This window comes from Sturnus vulgaris, chromosome 1 (assembly GCF_052056855.1).
Source record: "Sturnus vulgaris isolate bStuVul1 chromosome 1, bStuVul1.hap1, whole genome shotgun sequence".
In the NCBI taxonomy this organism is placed as follows: domain Eukaryota; kingdom Metazoa; phylum Chordata; class Aves; order Passeriformes; family Sturnidae; genus Sturnus; species Sturnus vulgaris.
In genome coordinates, this window is record NC_142243.1 from 861,135 (window position 1) to 880,951 (window position 19,817).

The 19,817-nt window shown below is 50.4% G+C and overlaps 1 protein-coding gene across 2 annotated transcripts in view; it reads right to left on the bottom strand.

Moving 5' to 3' along the window:
* The window catches only part of SCAP (SREBF chaperone), a 41,349-nt gene that overhangs the window by 13,174 nt on the left and 8,358 nt on the right, over positions 1 to 19,817 (bottom strand). For both annotated transcript variants that reach the window (XM_088173114.1, XM_088173067.1), the window contains exons 2-8: positions 17,252 to 17,470; positions 12,034 to 12,157; positions 11,571 to 11,728; positions 4,048 to 4,268; positions 3,177 to 3,282; positions 1,910 to 2,082; positions 1,083 to 1,209 (exon numbers count right to left, since the gene is read on the bottom strand). In XM_088173114.1, the coding sequence (XP_088029240.1) occupies positions 1,083 to 1,209; positions 1,910 to 2,082; positions 3,177 to 3,282; positions 4,048 to 4,268; positions 11,571 to 11,728; positions 12,034 to 12,157; positions 17,252 to 17,373 (1,031 nt within the window). In that variant the 5' untranslated portion in view covers positions 17,374 to 17,470. The remainder of the gene's footprint in view (positions 1 to 1,082; positions 1,210 to 1,909; positions 2,083 to 3,176; positions 3,283 to 4,047; positions 4,269 to 11,570; positions 11,729 to 12,033; positions 12,158 to 17,251; positions 17,471 to 19,817) is intronic.

Below are 19,817 nucleotides of genomic sequence, written 5' to 3' on the forward strand. Positions count from 1 at the left end.
GGGAGTTGAGGAGACACCACTCTGAGCCCAAATCCCCTCCCTCGGGGTCACACTGTGCAAGGAAAAGGTTTGTGTTTCCTCTGCCCGGGGCAGAAATCACCATTTGGCAAAGCTGCAGGAATTCCTGGGAAATGCCCATTGTGGAGCATCACTAAATTGATCTTGGTGCTTCCCAGGGTGGGGACAGAGCCCTCTGCTCTCCAGCATGGGGTACAATAACAGAGATGGATCTGAACAGCCTGTGAGGGACTGGGGGTGGGGAATCACTCATCAGGGAGGGGCAGGGAGCGTGTCCCACCTCCTTTAAGGATCATCTCATTCCAGCCTTGCCATGGCAGGGACACCTTCCACTGTCCCAGGCTGCTCCGAGCCCCGTCCAGCCTGGCCTGGGACACTGCCAGGGATCCAGGGGCAGCCACAGCTGCTCTGGGAATTCCATTCCAGTCCCTCACCACCCTCACAGGGAAGGATTTCTTCTGTCTATCTCACCTAAATTTCCCCTCTTTCAGTTTGAACACTGCTCCTTGTCCTACCACTGCAGTTCCTGATGAAGAATCCCTCTCCAGCTTCCCTGTAGGCTCCCTCAGACACTGGAAGGGGGGAATGTCAGTGAATGTCCACAGTGAGTGAAAAAACCACCAACACAGAGAAGCCTCTGGAGGGCAGCTTCTTCTTCATGCTCAAGAATCCAAAATTCAGCAAGAACAACTCAGGTCTGCCTTTAATGAAAGCATTTTCAGCTCATAAGCTGTGTGAGTCCTCCAGGCAGCACCAGCACAGGACAGAGATGGGAGATAAAGGAGATAAACTCCTTGGGGATGGGAATCTCTGAACAGAGAGAATGGAACTGGAGAATGGAGCTACTGCAGGAGGGGGCTGTGGGAGAGCCTGCTCAGCTCCAGGAATGATGTGTTATCCCAGCAATTCCTGCAGCTCCAGGCACACAGAGCCAGCTGCTCAGCAGTGCGGATCTCCAGGAGGACTGGCCAGCAGAGGAACACGTGCCCTGCATCCCTGGGCAGCAGCTGGGGGAGATGCTGGCCAGCAGTGTGTCCCTGTTCCCTGGCAGGGCTGGCACGTACCCGCCGTTGAGCGTGGGTGTGAGGCCGAACAGGGTGCAGAGCCCCACGGACATGAGCAGGGAGCTGAGCACCGTCACCACCGCTGCCAGCGCCAGGCCCCACTTGGACTTCACCATGTCGATCTTCCCTGGGAAAAAAACAGGGCCCAGCCACGTCAGCAGGGACAGCAAACACAATTCACACGGTGGGGACAGGACACTCGGCCTGACCCGCTCCAGGAGGTCACCACACATCCCTCAGCCCAGGAGGGGAAGTGCTGCAGTGCTCCTGTCTGAAATGCAGCCCCCAGAGCCTCCCAGGACAAGGCTGGCTCACAGCTCACACCAGCACTGCACTGAGGTGGGGGAAACCAAACTGAAATGTGGCCAGAGAACTCTAAACCCACCAGCTCAGAACATGTGTCTGATCTGAGTGATAATGGATGAAACAAAGTGGGAAAACGGTACTCCTGTAGCATCTACGAGTGCCTAAGACAGAAAACATCTTGGAAGAGATCAAAGAATCATGGAATAGTTTGGGTTTGAATGGACTTTAAATGCAATCCCATTCCACTCCCTGTCATGGAAAGGGACACCTTCCACTATTCCAGGCCTTGGACATTTCCAGGGATGGGGAAACAGCTCCAGCTGGGGAGATGGATCACGAGGAATACCACCACACTGGCCAAGAGGGGCAAATTAGCAGGAACCAGGTAAGCAGTTACTAATTGTCAGGGCAGCATTCCAACAGCAGCACCTCTCCTGCTGACACAGGTGGGAAGTGGGGTGGTGTGACAGACAGGAGCCTGCAGCCCTGAGCCCACCTGAGCCCAGGTGCCCCAAACCTACGTGTGGAGAAGTAGATGTAGGCGAAGAGGATGATGTAGGTGGTGACGAGCGGGATGAGCTCGGCGATGCCGATCTCCTCCTTGAAGTGCACGTGCACCACGTGCTCCTCCCGCAGGCTGCAGTTGGGGCTGGGGTGCAGCAGCTTCAGACGGGAGCGGAGGCTGCTCAGGAACCTGGGGAACAGCAGCACGTCACTCACCTGCTCCAAGGAGCAGCAGGAAGCTCCACGGCTCCACACGGGCCAGCAAAGCTCGGCTCTCTCCAGGCCTTGCTCCCAAACCTGCTCCTTGCTGGCCCCAACCATCCACACCTTGATTTCTACTGGGCAGACTCACCAAAACTTTGTTTTAAAGCAAAGGCTCATTAACCACGATCTAGGCCTGAGGAACAGAACGTGCCATGGCTCCTAACACTCACAGAATTTTCCCAGAATTACAGAATTCTGTGTAAAAGTGCCTGATGGAAGGTGCCACACAACAGCCCTCAAGGCTCAGCGCTCTGGAAGAGCAAGTTTCAACTCCTGGGCTGCCAATTCCATCCCAGGCATCCCCATGGGAATTCTGTGCAGCTCAGAGGCCTCAGATCCACTTGATCCATGCCAGTTTGGCCAACACTGCCAAGGTGTTTTGACCAGTTGAACCAGTGCTTACTGGAAAGCAAACCAGTCTGTGTACAAGGAACTGAGTCAAACCAGAGCCACTGGGCCCTGCATGCCACAGGAACTCCCCCTGGCAGCTCTGGATGCTACAGACACTGTGAAGAGAAGCTGAGAATTGAGAATATTTCATTTCTGTAAAACACAGCAAGTTTTCTGCCAGAAAAGCACCTTCAGAGATGCAAGATACTCTAAACCACAAGGAAGTGGAGTGTAGCAATGTATTTGAATAGTTTAGGCCATAGTTTATACCAGGTGCATCAGCCAAGCCATTTTTAGCTGTTTTTCTGCTGTTTTATCAAACACTCTGGAATTGGTCAAGGCTACTGAAACACAAATTGTGCTAAACTGGGAGAGAAGAAGCTGAAAAACAGAATACCAAGATTAGAAGACCCAAGACAAAGGTGGGTGGTGAAGGAGTGGACTGTAACCAATCATATTTCCTGCAAGGTGCACGCAGAGTGCGTGGGCAACATAGAGGCACCAACCAAAAAATGAACAGCAGTAAACAATAAATGGGGTTCTGCATCATCACAGTGAGTGGCTGTTTAGGAAGTGGTGTGCTCCTGCAGTGGAGCCAGCAGGAGGGTGGCAGGGCAGCAGAGTGCTCACCTGGAGTCGTAGTGCTGCAGCCCCAGGGTGACGGTGTAGGACACCACGCGGCGCCGGTTGTACAGGCTGACACCGCTGTACCTGCCAGGCAGCCCGAACAGCAGGTCTGCAGAGACAGGGGACATCAGGCGACACCACACACACACACCAGGGCCACACACGTGCTCCTTGTCAGTGGGAACGGCTGCTCTGATCCCCCCTAGGCTACCCCACATTTCCCAGTGCTCTGAGACCCCAGGGATGGGCTCACACCTGGGCCAGGCTCCAACCACAGCCAGCTCACAAATAACCTTTAAAGCAAACTCCTTTATAGGTTACAAACCCCTTTTCAGACATGTAATACAGTACAGCATACACTTCCAGGATTCTGAAGTTCCAAAGGATTCAGCCTGCTTTTAAACCTGCATTTCCTCTGGCATTATGGAGTCACTAATGATCCCACACACGCTCAGAGGGTTTCTTTATAAGCAAGAGATAAAAATACTTTTATGACATCCATTGTCAGCTCGGGCTGTGTGCAAGGAATTGGAACACACAAGGGAGCAGGATGAATGTTGATTTATCTGTGACAATGAGGCAGCCTTTGAGCATGACAGAGGCTGGAGCATGTGTAGAGTGAGAGGAACAAAACCTTGCTATTTTTACCTGCAGAAAGAAGCCTGAGTGAGTGATTTGTTCACTTCTCACAAATACAGATGGGGGCTCCAATACACATAAGGAATGAGAGACAACAAAGACTGGGCACCTTCAGCTGCTGTGAATGACAAAATACTGCCCAAATTGGCCCTATCAGCAACCCAGGTGTTGGAATTAGTGAGGATGGAATAACAATGAAGCTGTAGGCAGCTCCCCTGGCTCTGCAGCCCCTCACCTTTGAGCGTGGCTGACGTCTGCAAGGTCTTTGGCTCATGCTGGTGGATGGTTTTGATGATATCGGGGTCGGCATTGAAGCGCTCGCGGTCGTTCTGCCAGAAGTTCCCCGGGGACAGCAGCAGGCAGCCGTGCTCTGGGAGCAGATTCCTCAGCTTCCTGAGGCCTGGCAGCAGGTCTGTGACCTGCAGACAAACCTCCTCCAGGCTCCTGACCCCGGAGCTGAAAGGCAAACACAGGCCTGAGGGACCGAACCGAGCCAAGGGCAAAGCTCTGGGAGAGGAGCATCCCCGGGACCTGCATCCTCATCCTCACACTGCTCTTCCTCCTCGCAGCTGAGAACACAACTGGGCCTCCCTGCAACTGTCAGCAGGCTCCAGAACTGCATCATCATCCCTGGCTGCTGCCTGACCCCACAGCTCTCACTCCTCACCATTTCAGTTCCACGTTAAAGACGCTTCCACCCGACAGAGAAACTCTCTCTGGAATTCTTGCAGACCTCAAAGCCCTCTCCACACATGCAGTGATGTTTTACAGGAATCCTGGTCAGCCTTCCTGAGGTGGATCCTCTGAGGTGCACAGAGTGCTCTGAAATGCACCTGGGATTCAGTATCTGCACCTGGCTGTGGTGTTTTCCCAATTCCTCTGCATTGTGTGGAAAGGAGAATTTCCTTAGAGGTTCACAGCTGCACACAGGTGTAACTGGAGTGAACTGGAACCTGTGTTTAACATCATCCTTAATTATCCATTTAATCCTTAAAATCCATAAAGCACTAATTCAGGCAAGACTCAGCCTGGGTTTCCAGCAGGCTTTGGTGGGAAGGGTGAGGGACAGGACATCTGACCCCAGCAGGAGCTGATCTGCTGCTTGGAACCTGCTCAGGTCAGGCGTTATTGTTATTCTGGCCCCATGGGGTTCACACTGCTCTGGCATCTCCCAGCTGCCCAAAAACACCTCAGTGCTGAGGGGAGGTCTGAGAGATGAGCTGCATTTCTGACTGAGACACCTCAGCAAACTTCCCCAAACCAGAAATCTTCTGTGCATTTCCCTGGACAGCCTTTAAAATTTTCAATTGGCACTGGAGCTCAGACATCTTTAATTACTCCCAAGGATGCTAAAAAGCTGAACTTAGGTTTTAAAAATAGAGAAGTTCATTTAACTGGCTTTAATGAAAAAAGTACTCTCTGTTACACTGCCAAAGTCTGTTTGTGGTTACCTGGGGAAAAGTGAATGACTTCACACACATTTGTGATGGCAGATCATGAAGAGAACATTTTAGGATATGACATCCTTAAAGGGAAACTTTGGCAATTACCAACCAGGGATGTTTGGTCCTTTGGACCCAACAAAAACCCCAGAGCAATCTTTCTGGGAAGGGTTGGAAAATCAGTCTCTTAAAAATTTTAGAACAGTTTTACCTGTTTCTAACTGACATTAAACTGTACCCTGTGCTTCCTGCAGCCACACAAGGGATAAATGAAGGAATTAAAGATTTACAACAAAGGGCCATTATGTTTAGGATGCATTCACAATTCCCCTGTTTGACAGGTGATAAAAGAAGACAGGAGCTGGCATTCATCAAAGGCTTCAAGCTGACACAGAACCACTCCCTGCAGCAGCCCCAAATACTGCAAACCTCAGTGCTGCTCTGCAGGCAGCTGCACACAAAGGGATGGCAGATGGGATAGAAAAGATGGTTTTTATGGTCCCAGTTCAGGAAGAAGATAAACCCAAACTTCATTCACTTGGGAGGAACACAATCCACCTTCAATGGCCTACCTCGGGCATTTATGCACTCAGCCAGCAGAGCACACAATGCTGCAGCTGAACTCACATGAATAAAACCTCAGGAAGGAGCAGAGATTTATCACTACATTGATGGTGTGTAGGAGGTGAGGAGGAAAGTGCAGTGAGAACAGCACAGGATATAGGGCACAGATCCAATGGGGAGGGGACAGAAGTGCCCTCAGCCAAGAGCTGGAATTCCTGGGGACTTGGGGTAGCAGGCCAAGCTGCAATTCCAGATGAAACCATGACAAAATTAGATGCTGTATCTACCCCCATTACTGAAAAGGAGCCTCAAAAGGTACTTTGAGATACTGGGGAAGTCACATTCTTGGATTTTCTATAATAGGAAGGCATTAATAAGGAGAATCCAAAACTGGAATGGACTGATAGCCACAAGTAGGTTTTGCACACACTGATAGAAGAGTTAAAACATCAATCCCTTGGGCCAGCTCATCCCAGCCATCCTGTAACAGCTCGAGGGGATTTTGCTGGACATGAAATTTACTTTAATATGTTCCAGAAAGGGCCACACTGACCCAACCAACCATTAGGGTTCAGCTCCACAGCATTTAAAGATGCTGAAAAGAGAAACACTGCTTGAGAAAAGGGATTATTATCCCTGACCTGAGCTCTGAACAAGCAGAAAGAATTCAACAGCACCAACCTGTGAAAACCCAAGGACCTTTCAGTCCCTGGCCAGTGTCAAGAAGGGCAGTGAACAGCTGACAAAACCCAGAAAGATAAAAATGGATTAGTTGGAAGCTCCACAACACTGGTGTGGATTGGGGGAGTGCTGACACTGAAATGAGGGAATACTGGACAAAAAGATGGATTTTTTTGAGCACAAAGCAGGGGCTGGCACTGGCCAGGAAGATGTGTCAAGGCACTCTCACAGAGTGTCCCCAGTGCCAGCTCAGCCTTGAACAAAATCATCCAGACCTGGCACTGCCTTCACAGATCAAAAGTACCAAAACACTCTGGGCCTCCTGGCAGAGATTCTCCTGTGCCTCTGAAGACATCCCTGGTTACAGGTGCTCACTAACTGTGCCTGGGCTGGGTTTTTGGGCTGTCATCACTGCCCAGAGCAGGCACAAAGCTGCAGTTTGGGGATTCAGTGACTGGTGTGCAGCCCCCCTGTCCCAGACTCCACTCAGAGTGACAGGGATCACACTTCACCAGTGTGAAGGTGTGAGACTGGGCCAAAAGACAAGGTATGAAATGGGTTTTCACACACCTTATTATCCCCAAGCAAATGGGATTTGGAGCATGCCAATGGTGCCTTAGGCCACGTGAATCTGGCTGGGATAAAAGGTTACCTCTGTGTTATGTCAGATATAATAAATAACCCTATCAGACATAATAAATATCATTAATAAATAAATAAATTGTATATATATGGGTGTGTGTATGTACACATATATATAAAAAAATATATAAAAAATGTTTAATATGTTGGTATTTATGTATATGTATATAATATGTATATGTGTATGTGTATGTATATGTATATTTAATAATAATTTGGAGCTGTTATGGACCAAGGGCTAGTCCTGTTTCACGAGCTTTCCTGTGCCCTGTGTGTCCTTTAACAGCTCCAAATGACAACACTGAAGCTTTTCAGGACAACTCCCAGGTGGGAAAGCCAGTGCTGTGTGAAGTTAGAGCAGACTGGGGTGGCACCTGTGACTCTGAGGGGCACTGGAGCACCAAAGTTTGGGTGGCTGGTGACTCTACAGGCACAAGGAGCTCCCTTTGGAGCCTCCCCCGTTCCAGACTCTGATCCAGGTCCGTGTTTTGGCGCCTCCCCCGTTCCAGCCTGTGCTCCACTCCGTGTTTTGCTCCCCCCCGGCCGGACCGGCTGCCCCGCAGCGCCCCCGTGTGGAGAGGAAAGGAAAGGAAAGGAAAGGAAAGGAAAGGAAAGGAAAGGAAAGGAAAGGAAAGGAAAGGAAAGGAAAGGAAAGGAAAGGAAAGGAAAGGAAAGGAAAGGAAAGGAAAGGAAAGGAAAGGAAAGGAAAGGAAAGGAAAGGAAAGGAAAGGAAAGGAAAGGAAAGGAAAAGGAAAGGAAAGGAAAGGAAAGGAAAGGAAAGGAAAGGAAAGGAAAGGAAAGGAAAGGAAAGGAAAGGAAAGGAAAGGAAAGGAAAGGAAAGGAAAGGAAAGGAAAGGAAAGGAAAGGAAAGGAAAGGAAAGGAAAGGAAAGGAAAGGAAAGGAAAGGAAAGGAAAGGAAAGGAAAGGAAAGGAAAGGAAAGGAAAGGAAAGGAAAGGAAAGGAAAGGAAAGGAAAGGAAAAAGGGAAGAAGCAGTGCTGTTTTTCCTGTATTACACTGTAATACAGCACACACAGAACCAATGGTACCTGAGCCTTGGAAGAGAAATTCCCACCCACAGCTCCTGCAAGCTGACACTGATAACAACAGCAACTGCTGGGTTTGTTCTCAGTTTCCCACTCATTCAATGAAAATATGTGGATGATGGGAATTCCACACCAAACACATTTTCCTCCTCCAGATGGAGTGATGCTCCTTCTGGAAGGAAAGACAGCCCAATGTACCCAGTGGTAAAATCTTGATCAGTATTGTTAAGGTACTAGAGCACAGGAGTTTTCATTTGTTTGGGTTAATATTTGCTTTTGGTCTGTCCCAGTAATTTGCAGTGTCTATGAGTTATTGCTTTAGAATGCTCGTGTCTTCACTCTGGTTGTCACAGGGGGTGGAGAAGATTTCCCCTGAATGTAACTTGAATTTTCATATGAATATGGGATCAGTTTTGTGCACCTCTTCCTATCTCCTAGGCTAAGATATAAAATTCCCCATTGCAGTAGGTGGGAACAATTTGAGTTTCATTCCACCTTGGATTCCCCCGAGGCCATAATCAGATTGTTCTATACACATTTGGTCAGGTTAGCTGAACTTCACTGAGGAGCCCTGGACTAAGAACCATGAATGGAACCAAAGGGAGTCACTGACCCATCACTGAACTCCTCCAATCACTCCAGCTGAAAATAAAACTCCAGGAACTTTTCCTTGATCCTGATTTGCATCCCACCTTTCCTATGACTTTTAAGACTCAAGGGGTGGGGAACATCCTGATCCACACAGACTGGTAACAATACAATAAAATTATTTGTTTGGGCTGTCCTCAGCTACCATGAACTCTGGATTTAATGCTATACCTCGTCACTCAAACTGTTTTTATTAGCAATCATTCTGTATCTATAATCTATCTATCTGACTCCAGATCAATGCTGATTCTTTTGCCACTTTAACACAGGTGTCTTGATACCTGCAGTGTTTGTGTTGTGCTGGAATCTGCTGGGAGTTCTTCATTTATACTGTGGCTTAAGATCTTCCATCTGTTATTTCCTGCCTGTTTAATAAATAATTCATTTTATAAAGACACCTCATTTGCCATCACTAGAGCACGTGGGCCAGAGGGAGTCCTTAAATTTAAATTGTTGCTGAAGTGTGAGGCTAAGGCAGGGCTGCCCAAAGCTCCCACTTGTCCTGTGACAATGGGATGGATCCAGGAACAGGTGGGATCTGCTCAGGAAAGGTGAACTGAGCAAACCCAAGTCAGAACAGACACCAGCCCTGCCTGGCTCTGGCCTTCCACGTCACAGGAAGGTGCTGGAGATGGCAAATGCACTGAAGCCTTTGTAAAATCCCTCTCCAGAAGAGATTTCTTCTATAGTAACTACAAAGAACGAGCACAGAAATCCAAAGATGATGATTTATCTTTGTGAACACTCCCTCCACGGTGTGTACCCTGTGGCTGCATGGCAGGACACCCGGACAAGTCTCAGTATCAAAAGAAAGCAATGGAAAATTCACTTCCAAAGAATGGTGTTTATAGAGACAAGAGCTTGGGGAATGAAAATTTGAAGGAACTGATGCAGTGATGCCTCTGCAAAGGGCTCCAGGAAGAGCAGGCTGACCATGGTTTGTGTTTTATCAGCTCTGGAACGTGGCAGAGATAAGAGCCCAAGCTGCAGATAAGCCCATGGACACTCTTATCTGCGAGGCCACGCTCCCAGCTCGTGTCCCTGTGGGATGCTGTGGGTGCAGAGTGACACCAAAACCCACAGCTGGGACAAACCACAGATCCCAGGTCACTCCTGACTTTGACAGAGATGGGTGCTGGGATGTGCAGCCAAGGGAAACACACCCACGGTGTGTACCTGCCCAGGTACACTCAACAGCCTTCAGCTCCCTCCTGGAACTGAAGAATATAAAAGAGTATAAACATCAAAGAATAATAAATAAATAAATAGAAAATAGAACACAAACCAAGCCAGTTTGCACATAAAAAATTATTTCTGCTCAACTTTGTTACTGGCAATAAACAACAAAAACTTCATTACGACTTTTGAGGTAATTGCAGAATTCATCTCGAAATTAGATGTTTCCTGAAATATCCAAATGCATCCCCAAAATGGTAACCTTGCCCCAAGGTTTAGGTCTAAATGTTGAAGTAATTTTCTTCTGCTGGTATGAAGAATAATAATAAAAGTAATAATTTTGTTTCTGTGTTGCATCACTGCTCATCAAGGGCAACACCAAGGGGAGATAATGAGAATACAATGAGAAGACAAGGGAGATAATGAGAACACAACACAGGCCTGGGAGCTCGTTGTTTCTGATTGTAATTGGCAACAGATGATTATCCCATAGGATAAGGGAGGAGAGGGACTGAGCACATGGACAGAAGGTCAGTGCCAAGGCTGGGGAGCTGGCAAGGACAGAAAATCTGAGGAAATCTGCACTGAAGAGCAAAAATGGCATTTCTAAAACGTGACCCCTGACAGCAGCAGCTGGGGGTAAATGATGGGTCCCCAAAAGGACAAATCATCAGGCAGAGGGGCAGGGTGGACATTCAAAAATGATACATTTAATTTTTATTTTAATTTTAATTTAATACCCTTTCTGATAACAGCACAAAGACCAAGACCCCACTTGGGGGTAAAAAGAGTTTCTGCTTTGAGGTGGGAGCTTGTCAGCTGGAAAGGACAGAGGGACATGGGGACATTAATAAATCACCTCCTAATGTGCAAAACTGATGTGAGTGGCCACAAAAAATGGACTTGTGATCTCAGAGGTGTTTCAGGAAAAGCCTCTCCACGGAAAACACCCCACAAGTGAGACTCCTCTGCCCATCTGTGCCTGGCTCTGCTCTCCCACCTTCAGGAATGTCACATGGACAACAGTGGCACAAGGAGCACCCAGCGTGGCACATGGAATGCTGAACCCCTCACCAGTGAGCCCAGAGTTTTCTGTTTGCCTTTTAACAAACAGGGGACTGGGCTGGGGAATAGGAGCTGCCCCTGCAAATACCTGGAAGCTGAGCAAAGCTGTTGTTGTATAAAGGTCCCAACAGGATAAAACCAAGCAGGTCCTAAAAACAGCCAAAGAAAGTCAGGAGAAAGCTCCTAACCAGGAAATTCCAGCAGAGGCCCTGGAACTCCCCTGTGGTATGGAGCTGGTGTGGTGGTGAAGGAATTCTGACACTGCACCTGTGTCACCATGCAGGCCCCTTCTGCACTCTGACCAGAAAACTCCTGAGGATTTTCAGTGCCTTAGCTGGAGCACAGAGCTCCAGCACAAATGTGAACTGTCCCCTGTGCAGGATGGGTCCCAGCTCACTCATGGCATCTCTCACTTCCTTTAGGGCATTACCAGCCCAAAGCTCCTGCCCAGCCCCGGAGCAGCCAGGTGTGGCCAGCAGCAGCTCCGTGTGCTCACCTGTCCCTCAGGGCGTGGTTCCTGATCTCCTCCACCAGCTGGAAGACTCGGGACAGCGGCGAGCGGAACACATCCACAGCCAGGAAGTTCTTCTGCCACGGGGACACGGTGGCTTTCACAAAGATCTGCTGGATGTAGGCCACGGGAGCCCCCACGTACTGCGAGAGAGCAGCGAGGGTCAGGGATGGCCCCTGGGAGCTCCAGCACAACCACAGCACCAAGGGCTCTGCCAGGCTCTGGTTCCCCTTCCCAAACTAGAGCTGGACACCACAGGACTCAGCAGGCAAGAACAGAAGGAGTCAGATTTGTGTTGTGGGGACATTACAGCTCACCCCGTGCCACCCTGCCCCGGCAGGGACACCTCCCTGTGTCGCAGGCTGCTCCCAGCCCCATGCCCGGTGGCCTGAGGCAGCTCGGGCCGGCCAGGGCCGTGTCCCGTCCCCTGGGGCACAGCGGAACTCACCCAGTCCGGGCGCTCGCCGGGGTCCCCGGGCTGCGGCCCCGCCCCGGGGGGAGCGTAATCCTTCACCGGCGTGCTGAACTCCACCGGGCCGGTCCCGGGCAGTGGCAGCTTCAGCAGGGGGTAGCTGGGGGGACACAACCAGCAACTCTCTCATTCTGGAGGTTAAGGGACTTTTTTAGATAGAACAGATACAAAAATGAGCGGGCACGCTTCGGCAAAGCCAAGGTGTGCAGGACAGGAGGTTTGCATGGGAATGGGCTGGTATCCAAGAGCTCTTGTCCCTTGGAAAGGGACACCTAAAAGTCCTGGGAGAGAAAGGAAAGACCTTGCAGGGCCTGTTCTGAACTCCTCCATCCACGTTAGCTGTGGCAAAACCACTGAGTATGGCCACGGCTCAGTCACTGTGTATGCTGCACAAACCCCAGACACTCTGTATATTCCAGGGCCTGCTTCCCTGCCCCAAATCCTTTGTAATCCTCTGCTTTTGCTCATTTAGATTCAAACTACTTCAAAAACTTGCATTGAACTTCATTAACCCTCAAAGCACTCCTAAGAGCAGCAGTGAGACACCAAACCACGAATTCTTCATCTTCTTGCTGCTTTGCCACCACATTGCCTGTCAGTCACCTGTGAGGTGGGAGGAGCCACAACAATCGTTTTTGTAGAATTTGGATCATTTACAATCAGACACTGATTTTGGAGTGTGCTCCCCTCTCTGGGGTGTCTGTGGTGACTCTGTCTGGCACTGCTGTTGCTGTCCCTTCTCCTTCCCAGACTCCTGTCCAAGGGCAGGAGGGCTCAGCTCTCCCCCAGCAGCACTAGAAGGTGCTGACTCCAGCTGGGAGATCAGAGCACGGGGATTCTCTCTGCAGTCCCAGCCCTGGTTCACAGCTCAGTGTGAGGGAAAAGGGGCTCCTTGTGGGGGACCCAGCAGGTGTTGGAAACACGGAATGCTGGAGTGCTTTGGGATGGAAGGGATCTCGAGCATCATCCCATGGGCAGGGACACCTCCCACTGTCCCAGGCTGCTCCAGACCCCCTCCAGCCTGGCCTTGGACACTGCCAGAGATCCAGGGACAGCCACAGCTGCTCTGGCTGTTCTGTTGTGCCAGGTCTGGGTCACTGACACGTGCCCAGAGGGAAGAATGGCCCCACCTCAGCTCCAGGAAAGGCATTTCCAGCACTTGGGTTTGAATCTCCTCACATTTCTCTTTATTAAGGATTTTTTTGAGGTGAACATGAGAATGGAAAGCACAGACAGAGGAGGGAAGAACAGCAGGATCTGAAATGGCCACAAAGCCAAGCACAACAAATTGCAGCTCAGCAGGAGGAAGGAAAAGCCTCTTTCCATGGAGGGGCAGAGCCCTGGAGCAGCTGCCCTGGAGTGTCCCTGTCTGGAGACATCCCAAACCCCCCTGGACACATCCCTGTGTCACCTGCTCCAGGTGACCCTGCCTGATCTCCAGAGGTGCCTCCCAAGCCACCCATGCTGTGATCCTGGGATCTAACAAGGATGACAGGAAAGCTCAGGTTGTTCTGCTTTTGGGAAAGGCTCTTTTTAGATGCTCACATAACCCCAGAATAAAGCAAACACAGATCCTGTAAGCAGCTGGAGCTGCTGAGCTGCAGGCTGAAGTGCTCATCCAAGTACTTGACATATTTTCAAGATGGCTCAGGGGGCCAAGATGGAGCAGGGCCAGGAGAGCTCCAGGCAAATCCCTCCCTGCACATTCCCCCTTCCCAGACCCACAGGAGCTCCAGCACCTGGAGCAGCCCCAGCCAGTGAGGCTGGAGGGAAGCAGGGAGGTGACTGGAGGAGCTCCAGGAAAGGAGCTGATCCATGGAATTCAAAGCTCCTTGGCTCAGTGCAGGACAAGCTTTTGGCCTGTTTGCAGCCAAGACAGCCCAGCCTGGAATCCCTGCTGAGGAGGGAGGAATCTGCTAACAGGGTCCTGCCAGAGGGCTGGCAAGGCCAATACCTGGCAGCAGCAGAGCCTTTGGAGCCTTGGCAAGTGCATCACCAACCTGTTTCTGAGTCAGTGAGAGTGGCTTTGCCCTGCTTCCCCTGACAGGGCCCCGAAATCCTGCACTGGAAAGGAGATTCCCCTCCCTGTGCACACAGTGCCATGGTGAAATCCCAGAGGAGATTCTGTTCTCTGGGGAGCTGGAACATGAAGAGTCTGACTCTGGCTCAGGTGCTCTGGTTACCACACCAATAGTACACACCAGGGCAAGAGTGGTATGTTCTTATAGAAATAATTATAAATAGATATGTACACACACACATACCCCTCCCCAGGGGCTCTGGTTCCAGCCAGTTCTGCCATTCCTCAGGAGCAGAACCTGTGTTTCAGTTAAAAAACAAACACCTCTTTAATTGCTCTCAACCTGCTGCAGAGTCACCTGGGTGATCTGCAACCCTTACTTGAACTAAAACCTATTCTTCAGAGTGACACTGGGATGTCATATTTACCCCAGTGGCCACTTTTCCAGCCATCACCTGCTCCTCTCTGGGCTGGTGTCAGACAAGCTTGGTCACACTCTCATTCCAGGGAAAAATGCACATCCCAACACTGATCCATTCAAGTGGGATGAGGAAAATGAGTAAAATGAGTTATAGTAAAACAAGAAAACTCTCCCTCCGATGTGGAGAGTAACTTGGATTTTTAGACTTTAGGACTACAGAGAATGAGTCACAGGATTTTTTGCTTTGGGTATTAATTTATTATCAAACCCAGAGATGCTGTGTCTCGTCTGTCAGTGGCATTAAAAGCACTGTACAAACCCTTCCAAGAGTAAAGACACCCAAAACAACCAGACCAGGCTCTGTGGTGACCTTACTGCCTGCATGGTCACTGGCCTGAGGCCAGAACCCCTGATGGATAAATTGTGGACCTTGTGCTTTATTTCAGCTTTTAAAAATTGTCTGCACACAAAAATGGTGGGGTTGGACTGACGTTGGGGGGAGGAGAACCCCAGTGACTGAGATCATTTTCTCTGCAGCAGAATTCCAGAAGCTCTCCTCCAAGGGGACAGGACTGATCCACCTCTGTCCCTCGGAAGAACTCAGGATACAAGACCCACTCTTGTTTGCTGGAATGTCTTTATTTACCATGTTGCAGGCTGAGGAACCTGGAGCAGGTCAGCAGAGACCCCTGGCAGTGCTGGAGAGTGGCTGGACTCCATGATCCCTCATTTCTCCAGGAAAGGAGAAATTTTCCAACCTCACCAATTCCATGATTGTGTGAGTTCCCTGCTCTGTGCTGGTCTCAGCCCAGCAGCACACAGTGCTGAGGGTCCCTGCACACAAATGTTGCCTAAATGAGCTTCTGCCTCAGTGCTGGGCCTTGATTTTTCCCCACCAGCTCCTTGTTTTTGCAGAGGGGTGGCTGGGATGTGTCAGTGAAATGCACCGGGAGAGAGGAGTGATTGCACAGAGCACAAACAGCTCCATTCCAGCAGGGAACTGGTGCCAAAGACCATCCCTGAGCCCTCACACACGGCAAAATGCAGCTCCCAGGAAGCAATCCCTTCACTCTCACACTCTGACCCCACTCTGGAACAGTTCTGACCTAATTAGCAAAGCCATTTCTCAAGCCACAATTAACACCTCGTTATCAGCAGTTAATGCACAGCAGCTCAGAACAGGAACTGAAAACCCCCCCAAAAAAACCAGGGACCAAGACCTCCAGCCTCAGCCCAGCTTTCTGCCAAGGCTCTCCTGCTGTCCAGGGGTGTCACCACACTTCTGCCACCTGTCTCTCCCACGGCCAGGATCTGCTTTGCTAATGAGCTTCTCAAACTCATTAAAGAAAGCGGACTCTCCATGCCTGCTGGCGTCTTGGATGGATTTCTGCAGCCTGGAGGAAAGCAGTCACTGCAGAATCCTCAAATATTGGCACTCAACAAAGCAGACCCTTGCATAAATGCACAGTTACCACCCGGGCTGGAGCCTCAGCTGCCTGCTCTGAACAGTGACAGGGCAGCTCCAAGTCCTCACCTCATCCTTGGGAGCTGAGGATCCCAAGCACAAGGAGAGCTGCTGGTGACCCAAATCAGAATTTCTCCTCTCTGGGAAATGCTGAATTTCAGAAGGAAGTAAGAAAAACACACCCCTTTGTGGGTGAATATTTCCCAATTTGTAGCTGCCCTGCATTTGCTGCCTGGAGAGCTCCATGAGGAGCCTGAGCCCATCCTGGGCAGCCATTCCCAAGCAGGAATGAGGTGACACAGTGACACACGTGGGAATTCTGCTTTGGCTTTGCTGGGTGCAGCTTGCAGGTGAAGAAATGCCACTGGGAAGCTGGAGCCAAAACACAGAGCTGCTGCTTGGAATCACATCAAAGCCACAGCAATGCAGGAACCACTTGGCTGGGCCTTGTGGGAGCTTCATGTCCTACAGGACAAGAGACTGGGAACAAAAGTTACAGGGATTCATGGGAAAAACCAGGAAGCAACACCTCCACTGCTGCTCACAACCACAAAGGGTTCCAGCCAGGAGAAGCCACCTCAGAGGTTTTTCATGTGTGAAAATCCTCCCTTTGGCAATGTTTTAACTGAGATTAAGTGCAAGCAGCCCCTGACACCATCACAGCTCCAAGGAAAACCTGGGTCTGTGGCAATACACATGGAAGTGTTCTACAAATAAGGCAGCAAATCATCACATCAGGTTTATTTTGCCCAAAGCAGACAAGGGAATTAAACCCTGCAAGACAGAATCTGTACATGCATATGTGTGCATGGTCTGGGCACAAAGGTTTGCTCAGCCCCACAGTGCCCTGCTGGAAATGATTCTGAGCCTGTGTGACATTCCTGGGAGTAAAATTATAAACTAGGGATCCCAATTAGAGTCCACAGGGAGAGCAGGGAATCTACTCCCACACGGGTGTACCAAGGGTGAAACAGAAGAGTGCAGGCTCCAGGGAGGACAGGACAGGCAGGTGTGAAAAGAAAGATCAGCTTTCCTTCTGCCCATTTTTAATTCATGGGCTTGGAGTCCACTACCAGGTGCCTGAGGGTTACTTTCATCTCATTTATTGCTTCACTTATTCAATTAGTTCTTACTTATTAAACCAGACAAAGACACTTCATCACTGTTGTTTCTTTTGTCCCACAAAAGGAGATGCCAAAACCCACATAAAAGAAGAGCTGCTGGGTGGGCCCAGGAGAGAGAAGGCTGCCAAGAACCCCCCTCCCAGGCGTGTGTGACACAAACTCACCAGCAGGCCAGGATGCAGAGGCCAGTGAAGAGGATGATGGGGATGGGGTAGGAGGCACAGAGCAGCCCGTGGCTGTAGAACGCCCGCGAAATCCTCTCGCGCAGCCTTTCAGTCAGGGTCATCCTCAGCCACACCCTCACCTCGAGGCCATCCCGGGACACTGCAGGGGCTCGGCCACTCCCACCATGGGCAGCCCTTCAGGGAAGGCACTGGCTCCAGCTACGGGGGAAAAGGGAGACAAACAGGTCAGGAAAAGGGAAATAAACACGATCAGCTCGCTTTAGAAATCACCGGTGTTCAGGAAGGAATCCTGGCAGGGTGGGCAGGGCTGGCACAGGGTGCCCAGAGCTGCTGTGGCTGCCCCTGGATCCCTGGAATGTCCAAGGCCAGGCTGGACAGGGCTGGGAGCAGCTGGGACAGTGGGAGGTGTCCCTGCCCATGGCAAGGACGATCCTTAAGGTCCCTTTGCAGCACAAACCATTCTGGGGTTTCTTGATTCTCTGAAATGACAGAGCAGATCTCAGCCTCCCCGGCAGGACTGGACCATCCCTGTTCCACGAGGAGCTCAGGAACAACATGGACATGCTGCTCCTGTGGCAAAAAATACACCCCAAGTGGCTCTGTGACCAGCCTGAGCTGCCACAAGCTGCTCTGGGAGGAGCACAGCACTGGCAACAATTCCTAGTCACTTCAAGGAGGAAAACTCTGTATTGACTCTCTTCACCTGCTGTCCAACAGCAGCATTCCATGAGAAAACACAGAGCATTCCAGAGCTAGTTTTTCTTTATCACTTGAGGGGGCTGCATATTAAAATCTGCCATCTTTATTTGCTTTATGCTGTGACAGAGCTCCTAAGAGTAAACAGCAGGAACTGTTCCTGCTCCAAGTCATTTCTCCAAACAGAGATTATCTGTTTTATTTTTATAATTATCTGAGATTATTAAGCCAAAATAAACCTGCTGATTGTAGGACAAATGCTAAAGGAGAAATTCTTGCCTCTTGCATGACTGCAAATGCAAGACAAAGTTTGCCTGGAAGCACGAGGCCATGGGGACGTTCCCACCTTGCAGCACCACAGGTGACATTTCTGCTTCTGCTTCTTCTTCAGGTACAAGAGACAAACTTCACACAATCCCAGGATCGCTGAGCTTGGAAAAGCCCTCCAAGGTCACCGAGTGCCTCCTGTGCCCCATGCCCACCTTGTCCCCAGCCCAGAGCACTGAGTGCCACATCCTGGGACACCTCCAGGACATTCCCTGGGCAGCCCCTGCCAATTCCTGAGCACCCTTTCCATGGAGAAATTCCTCCTTGTCCTGCACTCTTACAAAAACCAGGCTGACCAGCAGAAGGAGGACATGTACAGCTTCCTTTTGCAGGAAAAATCAACTCAAACTTGCTACTCATCCCCAGACAAAAGCTTTTATCTCACTCAGCAATAGTGACATGTTCCAAATTCTTTACATTTCTGTCTGAAAGGCTTTACAGCCTGCCCAGGAGCCTCCCTGGACACTGAGGGCAGGGAAACACAGCAGAGCCCACTGTGAGCTTAGAGGATAAACTAACAAAGGTAAAAACTTTCCCTTTTCTAATACACAGTCACCTGGGGTTTTAGGTGTACTCAACTCCTCAGTTTTCCACAAAATGTTCTGGAACCAGGCATTAGGTGCAATAAAAACACACAGCTGAGCCAGTGCAGCCTGGAGAGGGGGAAATACAAGGAAAAATCTAAAATAAATCCCTGTTCTATAGCATTTTTCTTGCACTTCAATACATTCAATAATTTGCTCCACCATGTTGCCTATATCTGAACCTCCAATGGGAATTTTAACCCAGCTTTTTCCATTTACAACCCCAAGCATGGCAAAGCAGGAGCAGACCCAACATGGTCCTTCTGCCCACCCCTTTTCCAGCAGGATCCACATCCAAGGGCTGACCTGCCTGTCCACCCCTGCTCTGCACATGGAACTCCTCAGTGGGATTTGGGGAGTTCTCCTGCCAAGGCTGTGTTTGGGGAAGGATCGAATGGGAAAGAAGGAAGAATTTACTAAAAATGGGAATTTATAAAGGTCTCTGGGTTGGTCTGTGCTGCAGGGACAGCACAGGGAAGAGCTCAGTGTGATGCTCACACACCTGAGGGCCAGGTAGGGATGGAGCAGCAATTCCCCCTCCTGGTGCTGCAGGCACCGCCTTGCATCCATAAATCCCTCAATCCCACCCAGGCTCCTGGGGGAGGAGGGAAACCTGCTGCCTCCAGAGCTGCCCCAGAACACGTGGGAGCAGCTGGGGCAGCACAGCCCGAGCTCCTGCTCTAAGTGGTAATTTCAGCTGGCTCCAGCTCAGATGTGAGCCAGGACAGAGGGTGCAAACAGGACAGAGCCTCCCTGGTGTCCCTGGGCCACTCATCCGTGGGCCACTCACCCACAGCTCTGGATTCCAGGTGTCTCCCACACTCCTGGGCTCCTCCCAGCACACACACAGAGCACAGGAGCCAGCAGCACAAACGTGGCTGATCCACGGCCTCCCCTCGAGCTGCAAACAGCTCCCACCTTCCCCAGCCCTGCCCACT